This window comes from Miniopterus schreibersii (genome assembly GCF_964146895.1).
Source record: "Miniopterus schreibersii genome assembly, chromosome: 2".
In the NCBI taxonomy this organism is placed as follows: domain Eukaryota; kingdom Metazoa; phylum Chordata; class Mammalia; order Chiroptera; family Miniopteridae; genus Miniopterus; species Miniopterus schreibersii.
The window spans coordinates 185,319,380-185,336,934 of NC_138102.1; the positions used below are offsets into that span (position 1 = coordinate 185,319,380).

At 58.5% G+C, this 17,555-nt stretch overlaps 1 protein-coding gene across 2 annotated transcripts in view; it reads left to right on the top strand.

The window, feature by feature from the left end:
• FBLN1 (fibulin 1) overlaps positions 1–17,555 on the top strand; it is a 67,521-nt gene extending 49,966 nt beyond the window's left edge. For both annotated transcript variants that reach the window (XM_081130066.1, XM_081130068.1), the window contains 2 exons: positions 1,429–1,560; positions 16,783–17,555. In XM_081130066.1, the coding sequence (XP_080986192.1) occupies positions 1,429–1,560; positions 16,783–16,922 (272 nt within the window). In that variant the 3' untranslated portion in view covers positions 16,923–17,555. The remainder of the gene's footprint in view (positions 1–1,428; positions 1,561–16,782) is intronic.

The window sequence follows — 17,555 nt, forward strand, 5'->3', positions numbered from 1 at the left end:
TAGTGGGTGCTGCTCCTCCACTTTACAGACAGGGACACTGGAGCCCAGAGAGGGGACCCCCTGGTGATGGCCCAGAGCCAGGGCAGAGGCGGGGCCTGTGCCCCAGGCCAGGGCAGCTGCCCCGCTTCATGCCCTGTGGCCTGGGAGATGGACAAAGCTACCCAGCTGCCCTGCCCACCCGGGAAGTGGCTGGCCCACCAGTGTCACCATGGGCAGGAGACCAGCCTGTTCCCTTGCCCTTCCTGGCCCCTCCCTGTCTTCCAACTTCATGAAGATTCCTGGCGAGTTACTAGGAATCTAGCCCTGCCGCCTATTAGTTCCTGATCAGGAAAGAGCCAGAATCTCTCCCGGCCTCAGTTTCCCCATGGGTAGGAGGCGGGGCTAGACCTCTGACCTCTTCAGCACCCTACCCTGTTTTCCACGCAGGGAGGCCTGTTACCTAGTGAGGGCTCACTGCCTGATGTCATAGGAGCCAATACTACAGTGCTGGCTTTGAGGAGAGAAAGGGCCTTTACGTGCAAGTTTGGGGCGCAGGGAGCTGGGAGCCAGGGCTCGGGCGGGGCCCACGGGGTACCAGCACCAGATCTCCCTGGATAATAGACCCTTGGCTTCTGAAGGGGCTCCGTGCTCAGGTTCCAGTCCTTATGGTTCAATCCTTAAGGGTTCATGTGGTACTCGTGATGGGTTTCACGTGGTGCTCACGGCCGGTTTCACCTGGTGCTCATGGCAGGTTTCACGTGGTGCTCATGGAGGGTTTCACGTGGTGCTCATGGCGGATTACACGTGCTCATGGCGGATTACACGTGGTGCTCATGGCAGGTTTCACGTGGCGCTCATGGCGGGTTTCACGTGGCGCTCATGGCGGATTACACGTGCTCATGGCGGATTTCACGTGGCGCTCATGGCGGGTTTCACGTGGTGCTCATGGCGGATTTCACGTGGTGCTCATGGCGGGTTTCACGTGGTGCTCATGGCGGATTTCACGTGGCGCTCATGGCGGGTTTCACGTGGCGCTCATGAAGGGTTTCACGTGGCGCTCATGGCGGATTTCACGTGGCACTCATGGCGGGTTTCACGTGGCGCTCATGGCGGGTTTCACGTGGTGCTCATGGCGGGTTTCACGTGGCGCTCATGGCGGATTACACGTGGTGCTCATGGCAGGTTTCACGTGGTGCTCATGGCGGGTTTCACGTGTAACTCGACAGTGGGTTTCAGCTGTGACTTGCGGTGGGTTCAGGTGTTACTTGTGGTGGGTTCACGTGTGACTCAGGAGTGGATAAGCTGGTTCCGGTCTGGTCATTACCAGGACAGGCCTGGGGAGCCCACCCTCAGGGGTAGGGTCCCGCGCGGGCTCTCAGCACCCGAGGGCGCGCCTGGGGAGCCCCCTGGAGCCCGAGCCGCACCCCCACACTGCGCCTCCCTCCGCAGAGATCATCTTCCTCCGCGCCATCACGCCAGCGTATCCTGACAACCACGCGGACTTCATCTTCGACATAACAGAAGGGAACCTGCGGGACTCCTTCGACATTGTCAAGCGCTACATGGACGGCATGACTGTGGGTGAGTAGCCAAGGCGTCCGCATCTGCGCAGTCGTCCCCTCATCTTCCCAGCCTGTTGTGCCAACTGGGCTGGAAGACTTCTGGGCCACCGTGGCTCCCACCTGAGCCCCCTTTCTAAGTCTGCTCCCACCTGCCCTTCAGGGCCTAGCTGGAACCCCCAGCACCCCCCGTCCATCCAGCACCTACAGGAGCGCCCAGGGTGGCTAGAGCCTGTGGGACCCATCTCAGCTGTGGGCCTCGGTCTCCTCGCCTGTGAACAGGTGGATTGAAGCAGGCCTCTGCGTCTCACCGCCGTGAATCTCAGACCAGATCACCAGGGTTTAAGGCTTGTCCCTGGCTCGGCACAGTCCCCCGCTCACTGGCAGTTAATGTGACTTCAATCTTGGGGTGCAGTGGAGGGAATGTCACACGGGGAGTCGGTGTCCCTGCACTCTGGTCTCACCTGGAACTGGCTTGCCTTGTTTATGTCCACTTGTCGTTCCCTCCCGTGGGTCAGTCTGTTAGGAACCGAGTTTGCATCACGGAGCATGTGTGGCACAGCCCTCTGACCCTGGGCCTGCTGGAGCCTCCCCTAGAGGTTCAGCGCCTTGAGTACGTAAAGGCCTGGGGAGGGTGACTAGGTGCAGGAGGTGGCAGCTGAGCAGAGGTCTCAGGTGAAGAGGGAGGGGAAAGGGCACCATGTGAGTCTGGGAATTTGGTTCACAGTGTCTCCCCCAAACTCGCATTTTACAGAATTTAAGCTCCCTCGGCATAACTATTGCAGCTGCTATTTCAGGCTTAGGCCCTGAACGTTTTCAAAGCAGCTAAGCAACTAAAGACTAGGTCCTGTCCTCCCCTGTACCTCAGTTTCCCCATTGTGAACGGGAGAGGGGGAGGGGGCAGGGAGGGTGGGCTTTGAGGCCCTGGATTCTGGGGTGTGGACCGGAGCCGGCGTCCCTGTGGCCGGCCCCAGCAGAGCATTTTGGAACATGGCCCCCAGGTGGCGCTGTTGGATCTTCGAACCCTGGTCCCTGAAGCCCCAACCCAACCATTGTTAGACTGGCAGCTGGAGACAGGGAATCGTTATTCCCCTGTTGCCAAAAGGCCATTTATAGCAACTTTACAAGCTCTTAAATGGGTTTGCATGTTGTAAACACGGATGAGTCATTGGGGGGCTCCCCACCCCCAGCCTCCTCCGCTGGTTGGCAGGAGGAATAATTAGTTAATTACAACTAATGCTACATTAGCCCTCGCTGGGATACCCGGGGGAGGGCATGCAGTGTGGTTGTTGGCAGTCATGAAACGTGCCGCTGCCCCGGGGCCATGGCCCGCTCTGGCCTCAGTTTCCCCCCTTGTTAGACAGAGGCCCTTAAGGGACCTTTAGGCACCTGGAGACGAAAACAGGCAGGAGGAAATAGGGTCAGGGTTTGTGCCACACGCGTGTGTGTGTGTGTGTGTGCGCAGGGGTGGAGCGTGAGCATCCTGACGACACGCAGACGCCCACCTCGAGCGAGCCCTGGGCTTGATACTGGGCCTGCAGGTGTGGCCGGGGCATGGCTTCTCTGGGGTAATTCACAGCACTGGGGACCTTAGGAGCTGGAGTCAGAACCTTCCTGAGCCCCCTGTGCTGGGCCCTGGGCCGGGCATGGTAGATACAGAGACGGGTAAATACCATGCAGCCCCTGCCCCAGGGGCTTTGCATTCCAGCAGGGAGAGATCACGAGCACACAATCCCGAAGCAGGCGTGCACAGGGAGACGCGACAGGTCTCCGCGGCCTACGAGGGCTCTCCTGGGGGTGGGCTCCCAGCCTAATCCTCCCTGGGGTGACCCAAGCCAGGAGGTTTGGCAGCAGCTGGCCGGGCTCAGATCCAGGATGGCCCCGCACGTTTTTCTAGCAGCCTCCATACTCTAAACAGAACCAACCTGGGAGGCTCTGTTTCTTGGCTTCCCATCCACTGGGGCAGAAAATCCTGGCATGTTGGAGGCTCCCGGAGACCACTTCTGCCAAACCCTTCTATTGTAAGGGGGGAAACTGAGGCCCAGAGAGGCAAGGGGGTTCACTGGTCTTCTCATAGAGACTGGGGGGCAGAGTGGGGCATGGAACAGGGCCACGGGCATGAGAGGCGACCACCAGTGCCACCCCCGCTCCCTGGGAATGGAATGTGGATGGGGCAGAGCGGTTGTCCCTTAGTGCTTGGTCACGCGTGCCCTGGTCTTTGGAATTCTGGGCTGGTGCTACAGGAGGGAGAGCCCCCGTGGCCCTTGGGAATTCATCCTGCCTGTGGTCCTGCCTCCTGCCTGGGCCTTGCCTCTTCCGCTTCTCCGTCTGTTTGCAGAACGCCCCATCTCGTTGGGCTCATGGAGTTCGCCAATGTTACCTCCCGGGTGGATGGACCAAGGCTAGAGGGGCAAGGTCTCCCTGCAGTGGGGCCCAGGCTGTGTTTCGGGATGGGCTCTAGTCTCTATACCCGCTGATTGCTGCCTTATTTCTCTGCCTGTGGTCTCTTCCTCGGTTTCCTTGCCCCCCACCTCCTTGCCCCTCCCCTTCTGTGTGCCCAGGAGCTTCTGGGCCTCTGGGGGTAGCTGGCTGGCACTGGCCGGCCCTGGGCACAGTGTGGTGCCACAGCCCCGGGCCTTGTCCGCCTGCTATCATTGGTTCTGCCCTGGGCTCAAGCCCGGCAGGAGAGCTGGGAACCATGGCCCAGCTCATTCACCCAGCATCCTGCTCTGTCCTCACACATACCTCCAGGGACGGACGGACGAGATTGTCTCCCTTGAGCAGAGCAGGAACTGAGGCAGTTACTTCCTGAGACTGAGCGACTGAAACACCGCATGCCTGGGTTGCTTGGGATGCTTGGGAGCTTGTTTTCAGGAGTGCAGTTCTCACTTCAGATAACACCTTAGACAGAAATCCTTTATGTAGGGGAAGCGGGGAGAGAGAGTTTGGAACCAGCGTGAAGCCCCACGCTGCCTGCAGTACCCAGGAAGGGACACCTATTACAGGTGTTGGCTGAACACCTCCTGCTCTAGGTCACGCCCCATGTGGACACCGGGCACAGGGGTCAGGAAGGCTTCCTGGAAGAGGTGAGGTCTAAGCTGAGTCTCACCGTAGGTAAAGGAGCGACTGAGTGCCAGGAGCAGGTGTTTTTTACCACAACTCTGACATGGGGGGGCGGGGGTATCCCCATTAATGGGTGAGGGAGCAAGAGCCAGAGAGGGCAGGAGGCTTGCCTGAGACCACTCAGTGCTGGGGGCAGAGTGGGCCTAGGGCCCTGGTCTTTCCCAGACACCCAGAGCTGGAGCCTGCAGCCGGGCAAAGTTGCTGAGATGAGAGTTCGGGTGTTCCAGAAAAAAATAGGGCACAGGCCGCTGGGACCCGGAGGCTGCTGTGTTCACTCTCCCCTGAATAGCAAGGGAAGGTCCCCAAGTTGACTGAGTACCTAACAAGCGCCGGGCTTCCCCTAATGTGTTCTCTGAAAACTGGGCCTTCGCGGGGATCAGGTGGCTCTGGAGCAGGGCTGGGCCTGCTGCCTCTGTGGAGCCCTGGACGGCTGTCCTGGCACATTCCTCCCTAACCAGCTGTCAGTGAAAAATGAGTTTTCAACCTGTGCGAAAACGCTCTGTGAACGCCCGAGGTGTGCTTGGGCCGCTACAGAGCCTCCTGTGCCCAGCTCTGGGCCCTTCGCTCTGCAGGGCACCCGCTGTAATGGGTGTGCTTGGAGAAGGGGTGACTCATGAGGGGAGCCCTGGTTGCAATGGGCCCAGGCTGTGTATGATTGGCCACCGGCAACGGGGGGCCACCCCAGCTGGCACTGGATCTCAACCGTCCGCCACCCTGCCTGCTCACCACAGCTATTTAACTCATTTTCTAAGGAGGGTGGAAAGATCTGTCTATACTGAAGCTTTGCCAAAATTTCTGTTAAAACCTGCCAGAGCTGCCTGGCCAGCGTGGCTCAGTGGTTGAGAGTTGACCTATGAACCAGGAGGTCACTGGTTTGAAAACCAGGGCGCATGCCAGGGTTGCGGGCTCCATCCCCAGTAGGGGGCGCGTGGGAGGCAGCCAGTCAATGTCGTCATTGATGTTTCTCTTCCACTCCCTTCCTCTCTCTGAAATTAATAAAAAAATTAAGCCTGCCAAAGCCAAGAACTAGGGTGCTCAGTTTAAGCAGCTTTTTGGACCCAGTAGTTAATTTTGAGTATTGGCCACTGGGTCCCAGGCCAGTGTGATGCCCAACGGGGTCAACTTAGCTTCTTGAGAGGCAGACCCTCCTGTTGTAGACGTGACACGAGATCGAGGACCCGCCGTGAGTGTTGTGACGTCTGCCGCGTGGAGCGTGAGCACGGCATGGACGGGCGGGGACCGACAGTAGCCATCACCTATTTCCTGAGGCCAGGCAGCCTGAGGCCCGGGCACCTCCCTGGCAGGAAAGACCCATCACCGTGTAAAGGAGCCGCGACTCTGCGAGTGGCCCTCCCGAGGCCCTCACCGTCCTGTTCTGGAGAGGAGGCCGCCGTGTCTGGCCGCCGGCGTGAGCTGAGATTCATAAAACCCGACTGTATCGGAGGATGTCCCTTGTAAACAATTAAAACAAGAGCAGCCCTGAGACTTCAGTTGCTTAGCACCACCAGCCCCAACGAAAACAGAAATAGAGGCTTTGCTAACTCTCCTTTCCCCATAGAGCGGCTGGTTTTGTTTCTTTAGTCTTTGCGTAATTCACAGGAAGGCGCTGCTCTTATTAAAACAAGGATGAGCCCCGGAGAACAAGTCGGCGTTGGAGGCAGCCGAGGTGTTAGCTTTGAGCCTCCTGAGATTTTCACCGGTCTCCTCACTTAAACTGTGATGTGCCTGTTACAGCTTCAGGGGTCCTGCAAATAGACAAACCTAGGTTTCGTGTCGATCTCACTCACTGTGAGGAGTGGTCTCGGCAGCTGCTCGGTCTCTGGAAGCATTGCCACTCCCTCCCGTGGGGTTAGCTAGTGGAGAAAGTCTGCACGGAGCTAACGTGGCCACACTGGCTCCCTTGTGGCCGAGCTTGGAGGGGGCGGCCTCGGGGCTGTGGGGAGTCACAGTGGTCAAGGGGCACCAGGACTCATCACTTAATTGGCTCACCCATTCCACAATGCTCTTGAGCACCTACTATGTGCTGGGTATTCACTCTTCCCTGTTCACAGGCTCTCCACTTAGATCCTTGAGGGGCCTCGTGGGACAGTTCCCCCTTGGCGGACCTTCCTGTTAATAGAGGAAAAAACTGAAGGGCCAGCCTGGGGTCCCACGGCCAGCAAGTCAGAGCTGCAGTTGGCAGGCAGGTGTACAAGGTCTAAGTCCAGTCTTGGTGGCTCCCCAGGTGGCTGTGAGGGCCCCTGGGTCCCCTGAGAAACCAGAGAGTTCCTGTCCTCAGCCCCGGCCTGGGCCCCAGTGGCCAGTCCTGCGCTCCGGGAGGTCTGAATGGATGGAGGGTCATGAGGTGTTAGGGCTCCCCTGAGAGATGGTATCCGTGTTAGGGTTAGGAGGGATGTGCCCTAATTACAGATGCCGATGAATGTAATTAGGTGAACCGATTACGTGGATGCTCCTAGCAGAGCCTGGTGCACAGTAGGTGTGCAGGATGTCGATACCAATAGGAACCCAGACCTTTTCCCCGAAAAGGGACCCGACGGTTCCCACTTCCCAGGCTGTCTGTGCTGAAGCAGGATGTGGGGGCCTCTAAGCTTGAACAGAGTGCAACACCCTCATAGGGTCCCTCCCACCCCCTCTTAAAGGTACCTAAACTATGCATTTTTGAAATAACTCCAAATGTTATCTGTGAGCCTACTGGGATCATCACTCAGGCCAGGGGGAAGCACAGGGGACAGAGCCAGACTGTTCACCCCAAGGCGACTCCAGCTACCTGAGAGCTATTCCGTAGTTACATCCTGTGGCCTGGGCTGGCCAGTCGGGCCGAGCTCGGAGCAGGATGGTGGAGGCCATGCCTCTCCAGTCCCTTCATTCCTGAATTATCTCAGCCAGTCAACAAGAACACCCTGGGTTTCCACCCCAGGCCAAGCCCCTCGCTGGGTGCTCGTGAGCAGCTGTATGCCCAAGCCACGGAGCCTGCTTTTAAAAAGCTGCCTACTCCTACTTGCCCTGGCCAGTTTGTCTCAGTGGTTAGGGCGTCCGACCACAGACTGAAGGGTCCTGGGTTCGATTCCGGCCAAGGGCACGTACCTCGGTTGCAGGCCCCATCCCCAGCCCTGGTTGGGGCATGTTTGGGAGGCAACCAAGCAATGCGTCTCTCTCACATCGATGTTTCTCTCCCCCTCCTCTTGACGCTCTCTGAAAAGCAATGGAAAAATATATCCTTGTGTGAAGATTAAGGGAAAAAAGGTGGTAAAAAAGCTGCCCCCTCGCTTCCTAGGACCCCGAGCTCCTGCAGCGGAGCTTGCCTGTTCCTCAGGGCGGGCCCTTCCCTGTTAATGTCTCCGGGGAGAGAGAAGTGATGGGTGGCAGGGCCGCTGTGTGCAGCTGAGGATGCTGAGCGCTGGGACACCCAGGGGGCACCGCCCGCAGCCCCGTCCGTGGGGCACACAGCCTGCTCAGCTGCACACAGTGACCCGGGACGAGAGCCTGAGTGAAGGTGCCAGCCTCGCTGTCCTCTGCCCCTGGCCACACAAGGCCTCCGTCAAAGCGAAGGGCCTGCTCGCCCGGCCACCTGGCGTCAAGGCACCGTCAGGCGTCCCAGCTCGCAGGGCCCAGGTCACCTCCTTAAAATCATTACCCCTTAAGGGGTTAAACCTGCGCTGCTGACCCCGCTCTGCAGCCTCACTGGAGAGGCTTGGCCGGGGATCAGTACACATTACGAGGGAGATTCAGAAATTCCACCTAAAAACAACAGCGCGGCCGCCCCTGCGGGGCGCTGAGTGATGGCTCATGTCCCGGCTTTCACGGCAGATCCCGGGGATTAGGCGCGCTCTCCCCCGGGAGGCGCGGCCCCGTCACCCTGGGGCTGCACCCTGGCCAGCAGCCAAGCGGTTTCCCTGGGTGACAGCCCGTTGCCTGCAGGCCCGGGATGGGCTGTGGCCCGACTTCACCTGGAGGCTGGGGTGTTGCTGATATTGGGGGGAGGACCTCGAGGGGGGATGAGAGGAGGGTAAACACCTCTCGAGCTCCCTGTGCAGGGGCCCATGGAGCAGAGATGGGGTGGAAGGTGGCAGGCCCCTGGCGGTGCGGACACCTAACGACCCTGAAACGGCAGCTATTGTCCCTCCCAAGCCATGTGAAGATTGCCGTTGCCCCCCAATTTCATAGATGCAGGAATTCTTAGAGGTTCACCCCAGTCACACAGCTGGTGACCCCGGGCAGCTCCCTGGTTGGGCTGGAGTCTGAGGCCTTGCTGGGGAGCAGCCCCTCTCTGGAGCCTGTGTCCAGCCGGGTGATTTGTGACCCTCCCGCTGCTGTTAGGCACCTTTTAAAAGCCTTTGATATCACCAGGCGCATTCGTAAATTACTCTTTTCAAAACAAATGTTTTAGCCAAACGGGAGTCGAGGCATGTTGTGCAAAATTGGAAAAAGTCTGATGATATGAATCTTCTGATGGCCATAAAGACAGAGAGGACCCAGACGCCTTGGCACCCGCTGGCACCCTCTGGTACCCTCTGGCACAGCGCGCTTCCCGTGGCCTGGATGCCGGTGTTTCCTGATGATTCTGCCGGGATCAGTCTGTGGTCCAGGCGGAGACCCCAGGTATCGGGCCCCTGACGATCAGTCGTCAGGTTTACAGCTAACGGTTCAGTGCCCTTTGCTGTGTGGCAGCTACTCTTCCCGCTTGTTATATGTGCTCCTCAGAGCAACCCTGTGGGTGACTGCGCCTGCTCTCCCGGTGAGGAAACCGAGGCACGGAGGAGGTTGTAGGCTCTGGTGGCGCGACTCGGGCACACACCCAGCAGGCCGGGGCTCGATGTGGGGTTCCCACTGCCGTGACCTTGGCCAGGGCAGAGGCCTACGCTCTGAGGTCCAGCCCAGTGTGGAAGTTCCTGTGTCTGCGTTTCTGAGCCCCTCCCACAGTCTGTTCTTGCCGGGCCACCTTCAGAGGTCAGCCCGAGACCAACTCCTTGGTGAAGCTCCCACGGGTGCCCGGCGCCCGTCCAGGTGAGCGTTTCTCGATAGCTCTCCTGAGACCATTGCCTACCTTGACCGCGTCACCTACGTCTGCCTCCCAGGAGCCGGGAGCTCCCCGAGGACCCAGACCAGCGCTGGTCAATGTTTGCCACCCTAGCTCCTGGCACAGTCACCAGGCAGGACTGGACAGATGGGCCAAAATCAAGGTGCGCCTCCCCTGCCGTGAGCCAAGGGGCTGGGGCAGGTGAGGAGAGTTTTAAGCCGAGCCAGCAGACCCCACGGTCAGATTTAAGCTCTAGAAAGTGGGCTCTGGCCCGGGGTGCGGGCGCGTGGCTGGCCAGGAGGAAGGCTCTGGAAGCCTTCAGGTAGGGCCCACGGGGCCTGACCTGAGGCAGGGTGGGGAGTGGAGCGCAGAGGTTCTAGAAACTCCTGCAAACAGAATCTGTCCGTCCGTCTGTCAGCCTCAGCAGGGTTGCGCTTGTAGGGCTGGAGGCCAGCGGCCTGCTGAGGTGACTCCACGTTCTCGGGGGCTGGGAGGAGGGTGGCTGGTGTGTGAGTTGCCCACATGGGGGCATCTGGAGGGATTTGAGTGGGCTGATGAGCTTGGGTCTGGGGCGGGGAGGGTGGGTGGGTGCTGACGCAGGCAGGGGAGACGCACCCAGGGAGAGGACAGGGTTTCTCATCTCCCCTTGAAGTCACATTTTTGGTCAACTGGGTGCATCAGACGGTGTCTTCCTTCCAGACCACGGCCCAGGCCCCTTCCTCTGCGAGGCCAGAGGGCTTGGTGGAGGGGCAGAGGCCCAAGCACTGGGTTCGAGGGCTGGTTTGCGGGCTCCATGGGGTTCTTCCTCCGCGAACCCGACGGCGAGGTGGAGCTGGACGTAGGGGAAAGGAGACCAGGAGGGGGTGGGCTTTGTGATAGCAAAGCGCCGTAGAGCCGCTGTTGCCGGTCGGTTGCGGAGAAGGCGAGTTTTGTGCAAAGCTGACACTTTATGTTTGTGCTCAGGGGGACACACAGACTCCGGGGCTGACGCCCACTCAGCTCCCCGTCTGGTTTCCCTCACGGGAGACCGTGCAGGGAGCACATTTATAATAATCGAGAAACGCCAGTGATGAGCTTTGCCGGGACTTGTTGAGTGACAGTTGGTATTTTAAATATGTAGCCCAGACACCTGTCCCCCTTCCCTCCAGCTCCTGCCTGGGCGTTTGCTGGGCGAGAAGCGAAGACGGGGTCTCGGGAACCCGGTTCCTGCGCTGCCAATTGCCCGTGTGATGACTCCAGCAGTCCTTTCTGCCACCCTTGCCCTGTATTTGCGACTCTGCCAAGGGCAGTGTGTTCTGGAAGTTTCCCCCACATCCCGTCGCCCTGACAGGAGGAGGGAGAAGGCACAGTGGGGTGGAGAGCCGGGCTTTGGGGTCGGGCCCTTCTGGGCGGACTCCGTGCCCCTGTGAGCCCCGTGGCCTGGCCATCAGCTCTGAGCCTCCCCCCTACCCCCTCGGGGAAAGGAAGGGTTGTCTTCCTCCTCGGACTGCGTGGAGACGAAATGTCGCAGTGGGCGCGTGAGGCCCGTCGACTTCCATCCGGTCCCCGTGCTGTGCCCCTTTCCCAGTCCATCCCTACTCGAGCTTTTTGCTTGGCAAGGACTGAAAGGGTTCCTGGTTTTCCCCTTTGCCTGTGGTCTGTGCTGTGACTCCGAGCCTGCGGGGATCCTTGCTTCTATCAAGGAAAGTTCGCTGGGATCGGGTGGTGCTTCCCTCCTTCCCCGTTGCCCGTCGCGTTTGAGTTTCGCGAGACCACGTGGGTCTCCTCTGAGCTCCCGGGTCCTCTGTTCCAGCATCGTGTCCACACAGGCCCACAGCTCGCCTTCCTCCCTGCACGTGGCTTTTGCATGGCAGCCGCCGAGGCCGGACGGTGAGGCCTGGCTCCCCCGGGTGGTCAACACCTGAAAACTCACTGGGCTTTGGCTGTTGTCCATCCTTCCCCAACCCTTTCATTTCCAGTGATAATTTTCAACCTTATAAATTGTGCTTAATGCTTTGATCTTTACTTCATTCATTCATTAAACAGCTGGTTGTGTTGAGTGACTCCTATGTGTCAGGTGCGTAGTAGGACCAAGGACCTACTGTGTTCCAAGAACCAGAAATACAGGAGTGACCAAGAGAGACGGTGCCGTTGGCCTCTAGCCGTAACATCACATGGGGAGACTGGTGATAGCCAAAAAAAACACGACTTTAACCTGGTTTCAGGTAGCGGTAGCTTCTGATTTTCTTAAATTTTTAATTTCAGAGAGAAAGGGAGAGGGAGAGAGAGAGAAACATCAATGATGAGAGAGTCATGGATCAGCTGCCTCCTGCACATCCCCTGCTGGGGATCAAGCCCCAAACCCGGGCATGTGCCCTGACCGGGAATCGAACCTCGATCTCCTGGTTCCTAGGTCGATGCTCAACCACTGAGCCACACCAGCCGGGCAGCTTCTGATCCTTTTATGATGATCTGTGGCTTTGCTCAGATCTCTGCCTTTGAGAAAGCCGTTAATTTCCACCGGCGTGGGACGGCGTGTGGTCTCCCGAATCACCGCCTTCTTGGTTAAAATACTCTGACAGCTCTGCTCAGGCCATCACACTCCGTCAGAATCACGGGGTTTGTGAGGTGGAGGCTGAACTTCAGAATAGACGGTGACTCCTCCAAGCTCACACACACGGGGGTCGGCGGGGAACCGACCCAGGAAGCCCAGGCTGCGACTCCCGGTCTCCGTAGAGATCGGCGCCTCGTGTCGCAAAGGGCCCGGCGGCCGATTCCCATCCTTTCAAACAACTGCTGGATGGTCGAGCGGCCGCCTCAGCAGCAGAAGCTTGGGGACGGCTTCCAGGGCCCAGAACCCCAGCCACAGACCCCGGGAGGCGACAGAGCCCCCCCACCGGGCCCGGTGCTCCCTCTGCAGGCTCCCGGATCCCCCCCACATCATGCAATTTACCGAGCAGAGACGAGACACGAAGTGCCCGAGGGGGCCTGCATTTTTCAAAGGGGAAAAAAAGGCTTAATTATATCTTCAAGAGGCACAGACACGCCGAGGAATACCAGCGGTGTCTGAGACCCGGAGCAGAAATGCCAAGGATGGGGCTTTGCAAGATTAACACAGCTGAACCCAGCACCGAGGCCTTTTTTTTTTTTCCTGGGGCCCTGGGAAGCTGGGGAGGTAAACGCCCAGCAGGTCGCTGGGACTAGGCCAGCGTGACCGACTTGTCCCCTTCTGTCCTGCATGTTGCTGCTGGAATGGTCATTCTGGAAAAAACTGCCCTCGCTCAGAGGCTTCAGGGGCTCCCCGGTCCTTCGGGACAAAGTTGCATCCTCCTTCCGCGAGTGGGGGCCTCGGGGACTGTGCCCCTCCTTCCCTCTCTCCTTCCCTCTCCCTCTGCCTTCGTCCCGCTCGGCAGTCATGACGGGGCCCTAGCCGGGCATCTCGGTGGTTAGAGCGTCGGCCTGCGGGCGGGAGGGTCCTGGGTTTGATCCCGGCCGAGGGCAGGTGCCTTGGTTGCAGGCTCCATCCCGGGCCCTGGTCGGGGCGTGTGCGGGAGGGAGGCGACCAGTCGATGTCTCTCTCTCCCCCTTCCACTTTCTGATAAGCAATGGGAAAAATAACCTCAGGTGAGGGTTACAAATAATAATAAAAACGATGACAGAGTTCCTGCTGTGTCCTGCCCAGGCCCTGGGCCGGGGCTGGGGACAGGTGAGTGGTGCCGACGCGGCCCTGAAGTGGGAGCCGATGAAGGTTTCCTGCAAGGGGCAGGCGTGGTTACGGCCGAGGGAGGCCAGGGACCAGGCTACACGAGGTGGCGCCGGGGAGGCTTCACAGACGGGACAGAAGCCGTCCAGCTGGTCCCCAGTGCCTGGCGCATGGCGGGTGCCGACTTCCCGTCTATGGCATCGAGCGGGTGGAGGGAACTGGGCCCCCCAGGGGAGGATGCCTAATGCCTGTGACACCCAGGTGGGCAGCATGCCCTCCTGTCTCTGCCCTGTTGCCCGCGCTGGGAAGGTTGGCGGAGGTTCTGCCCCGGTACTGGTCTAGGGGCGAGGAGCGAGGGGCGGGGGGCCGGGGAGCGGCCAGGAGGCTGCGGACCCAGGTTCCTGGCTCTGGGAGGGGCGAGGCCCCCTGAGCAGCCCTTGCCCGCCTCCTAGCCTCATCTGCCCGTCTCCCCGGGGCTGACACTGTTCCCAGCACTGGCCGGACCCCTCGTACTTCGGGGGTTTGCACAGGTCCTTCCCGCTTCCCAGGCTTTGACTTAGTCTCCAAGCTCCCATCTAAGGTCGGTTCCTCTAGAATGTTCCCTAAGCCTCCCTCTACGGGGTGGGCGCCTGCGCGGGCGGGTGGGGAAGCTGAAGAAAGAAGTGCGGTCGGGGGAGGGCCTGGGCTCCGTCGGGGCGCGGCCGGGACGTGGTCTCCTGTGCTTCTGACTTTGAAGGTTGCTGTTTTGAGTCCGTTTCCCAGAAGAGACTCAGAAAGGCTGAGGAACTCTGGGGTCCGGCTGCTGTCCCCCTTCCCGGCGGGCTCGCTGCACTCGCACGTCCTCCCCTCTGTCCCCAGGCTGAACCCAGCTCCCTCGTCACCTTCCCTCCACCCTCAGCCCAGGGCCTGGCTCACGGAGACATGCCCAGAAACGCCTGTGGGTTTGAACTGCTGATGCCTTGCAGCTCCCGCAGGCAGCAAGGAATGTTCATTTAAATGCGTGTGTGTGTAACTATTTTCTATTGTGATATTTTAGATATAAATTTATAATGTATAATTTTATATAAATATAGAGGACATATTAGTATAAATTTATATAAACATTTATATAAACATATATACATAGGAATGTTTATATAAATTTAAAATATTATATATTAAAAATACATTTATATTATATAGTTATAATATATATCTTATAGTTATAATTACTACATATTTACATATGCTAGATTAATTACATGATGTATTAAACATAATAACATATAGAAATAAGCATATATCTGATTGTAACTTGCAGGAGTGTTCCCTACACCTCCATCGCTCCTCTGCCCTGACATAGTTCTCACGCTCGCCCAGCCTGTGGCCTCTTCAAGTCCCCTCGGCCCCTCTGAGCACTGGAGTCATAGTCACAGCCCTTTCTGCCCTGAGGCTGGTGGGCGCCATTCTTGGCCTCAGACCTGGGGAGAGGAGGTAGTGCTGGTGGGGACACGGGGAGGGGGGGCTGGGGAGCATGAGGCTGCCCCACAAGAGGCCACTGGGGCACCCACACCGACCCTGGCCCAGACTGTGCCCAGGGAGGGGCCCGGTCAGCAGGGGCCACTGGCAAACCAAGGGTGGTGACAAGCCCACGTCTCAGGCAGGAGCTGAAGATGCTCCTGGGGGTTCACACAGGACAGAGCGGGAGTGTCATCGCGGGGTCAGGCGGGGAGAGGGTGCTGACAGCCCACCACAGCCTGCATATCTCTCCATCAGCCAAAGCCCTTGTTTGCTTAGAGTAGCCTGGAATTCCACCGGGCTGCTGGGCATTTCACTTTCGAAACCTAAGCCCAGGGAGTGAAGGGGGGGGGGGGGGCGCACCCAGATTCCCCTCCGAGCATGAACTTGGTGTTCCCGCTGGGAACCAGCTGCTCTTGCTGCGGCCTTCGCAGCCCTGCAGCCTCCCCTCGGCTTTGCTGCGTGCCCGGCGGGTGCCAAGGGCCTGGTGATGCCACCACGAGCACACGTCCTAAGTCTGCAGTGGGGCTGTGTGGGGAAACCAGCCCGGAGTGGCAACCCGGCAGCGCTAACCTGGGGGCTGAGCCGCAGTTCCGAGCTTGCTCTTGGGGAGCGTCACCAGGGTGTGGGGAGCTAGGGTGGAACATCGCTCAGCCTGCCTGCGGTGACTGCACGTTGGGGCCTTGACACCAGCCACAGAAACGGTCACATGCTCCCACCAGAGAGCAGGCTGTTGGGCGATTCCACACACCCTCAGTGACTTGGGGCAGGTCCCACTATTAGAGCAAAAGGGATGGAAAAGGGACCTTGGAGGCTGTACGTGCCTCAATGTCAACAGCTGCTGGTGGCACCTGCTCTGCGCCTGGCCCTGGGGATCAGCCTGCCGGCCAGAGAGCCTCTCCTACCACCCCGGCCGCCCTCACCTCCATTCTCACCCCCGCTGGACAGTGTACAAATACCTGTCGGACCGTGATACTTACCAAGTCCCCCCTGGGCTTTGAGAGCAGGACCCTGGATTCTGTTTGTTTTCTGTGTCAGACCAGCGGCTGGTGCCCGTTGAGGGATGCGTGCGTGCATGTGCAGGTCTGGTGGAGAGGTGCCCCCACACCGGGGCTCACACCCTTGGCAGACGCTGCCAGGATGTCTGGATCACGCAGTCCACAAGCACAGGGTCACGTGGCATCACTTGCTCGCTGAGGAGCCTGCGGCCCAGAAAGGGCACAGTCCATCGCCCCAGCCCCATCTGTCTCATTCCAGACTGCAGGAGAGTTCTCTTCATGGGCCTTTGGGTGCCTCATAGGTGAGGTGGAGCGAGCAGGGCCTGACCTGAAGACAAGCTGGCCAGGAAGGCACAGGTTTGGGGAGGTGTGGGGAGCAAGGGATTCAGGGGTACGTCCCATGGGGAATCGGGACTTCTGTGCTTGGATAAGAGGATTCCAGGGCCCCCTTGGAATCCTCACTATGACAGGGAAGAGACTCCCTCCTGCTTTGTTTCTTCCCAAGGGTCAGAACTGGGCACAGTGGCAGGAGGGAAGGGATGGGTATCTACTAGGCATCCTCCCCATGCCAGGCCCTTTCTAGGCTTTTAAATCCCCTATCAGAGAGGTGAGAGAGAGCAGGGGCTGGCGTTGCCCCAGAGCTGTCTGACTCCCAAGCCCGCCACACAGATTCCACACAGTTCAAGCTGCGCATGGCGATAGAAAGGCTGGTGTGAGCTCACTGCCACTCGTCCCTGGAGGTGGAAGTAGAGCCCAGGGCTGACTACTTGGAGATGCTGTGCAGGGGACTTGAGCATCTGGCACAAAGTGGGAGTTGAGGTCTGAGGCCCTTTCTAGTTCTGAACTTCCTCGAGAGAAAATCCTTTCCCACATCTGTGTTACCACAGCCCCTGCTAACTTCCAAAACACCTTCTGCTCTCTCCCCAGGTGTTGTGCGCCAAGTGCGGCCCATCGTGGGCCCATTTCACGCTGTCCTGAAGCTAGAGATGAACTACGTGGTCAGGGGCGTGGTGTCCCACCGAAATATCGTCAATGTCCACATCTTTGTCTCTGAGTACTGGTTCTGAGGGCTGGTCTGTGGCGCAGCCAAGTCTGCATCTCCAGGCCAAGTCATTGCTGCCAACAACTGTGCCCCCTGTCCCTGTTTGTACCACCCAGACATTTCTTGATTTTATATATTTGTAGTGTTAGGCTGACATGTATTAAGCTGGGCCAGGTGAATAAGTCCATCTGATGTATTTTGGTGTTGCAATGAGTCCAATTACTCAACTTTTTAAATGCAAACACATTTTGCTGCCTGTGGGCAAGGCATTGCTAAGGACCAAGGAAAGAAAGGACATTTTTCAGGGGGCAGTTACTCATAATGCCAAGAAAAGACCCATTTTTGCCCTGATTGTATGAAATTTAACATCAGGTACTTTTTGCCAATCAGGTTGTGTTTGCCCAGTTCCAGGGACACAGCTGCCGTAGTCTAGCAGATATGATAAATCCTGCCCAGAAGCAGCATGACATAATGCCTCCAGGGATACTCAGAAGTAAATTGCTGTTCTGTTGAAACAGGAAAACCCCGTTGTAAAGACACAGCCTGTCCAGTCTGTGTGGCCCCAGTATGTTCACCAGGGGAATGGCAGGGTTTTCTCTGCTCCCTGCATCCGTCTCCTCTTACCATAGGTGGAAAAATAAACAGCCTTGTGATTCTC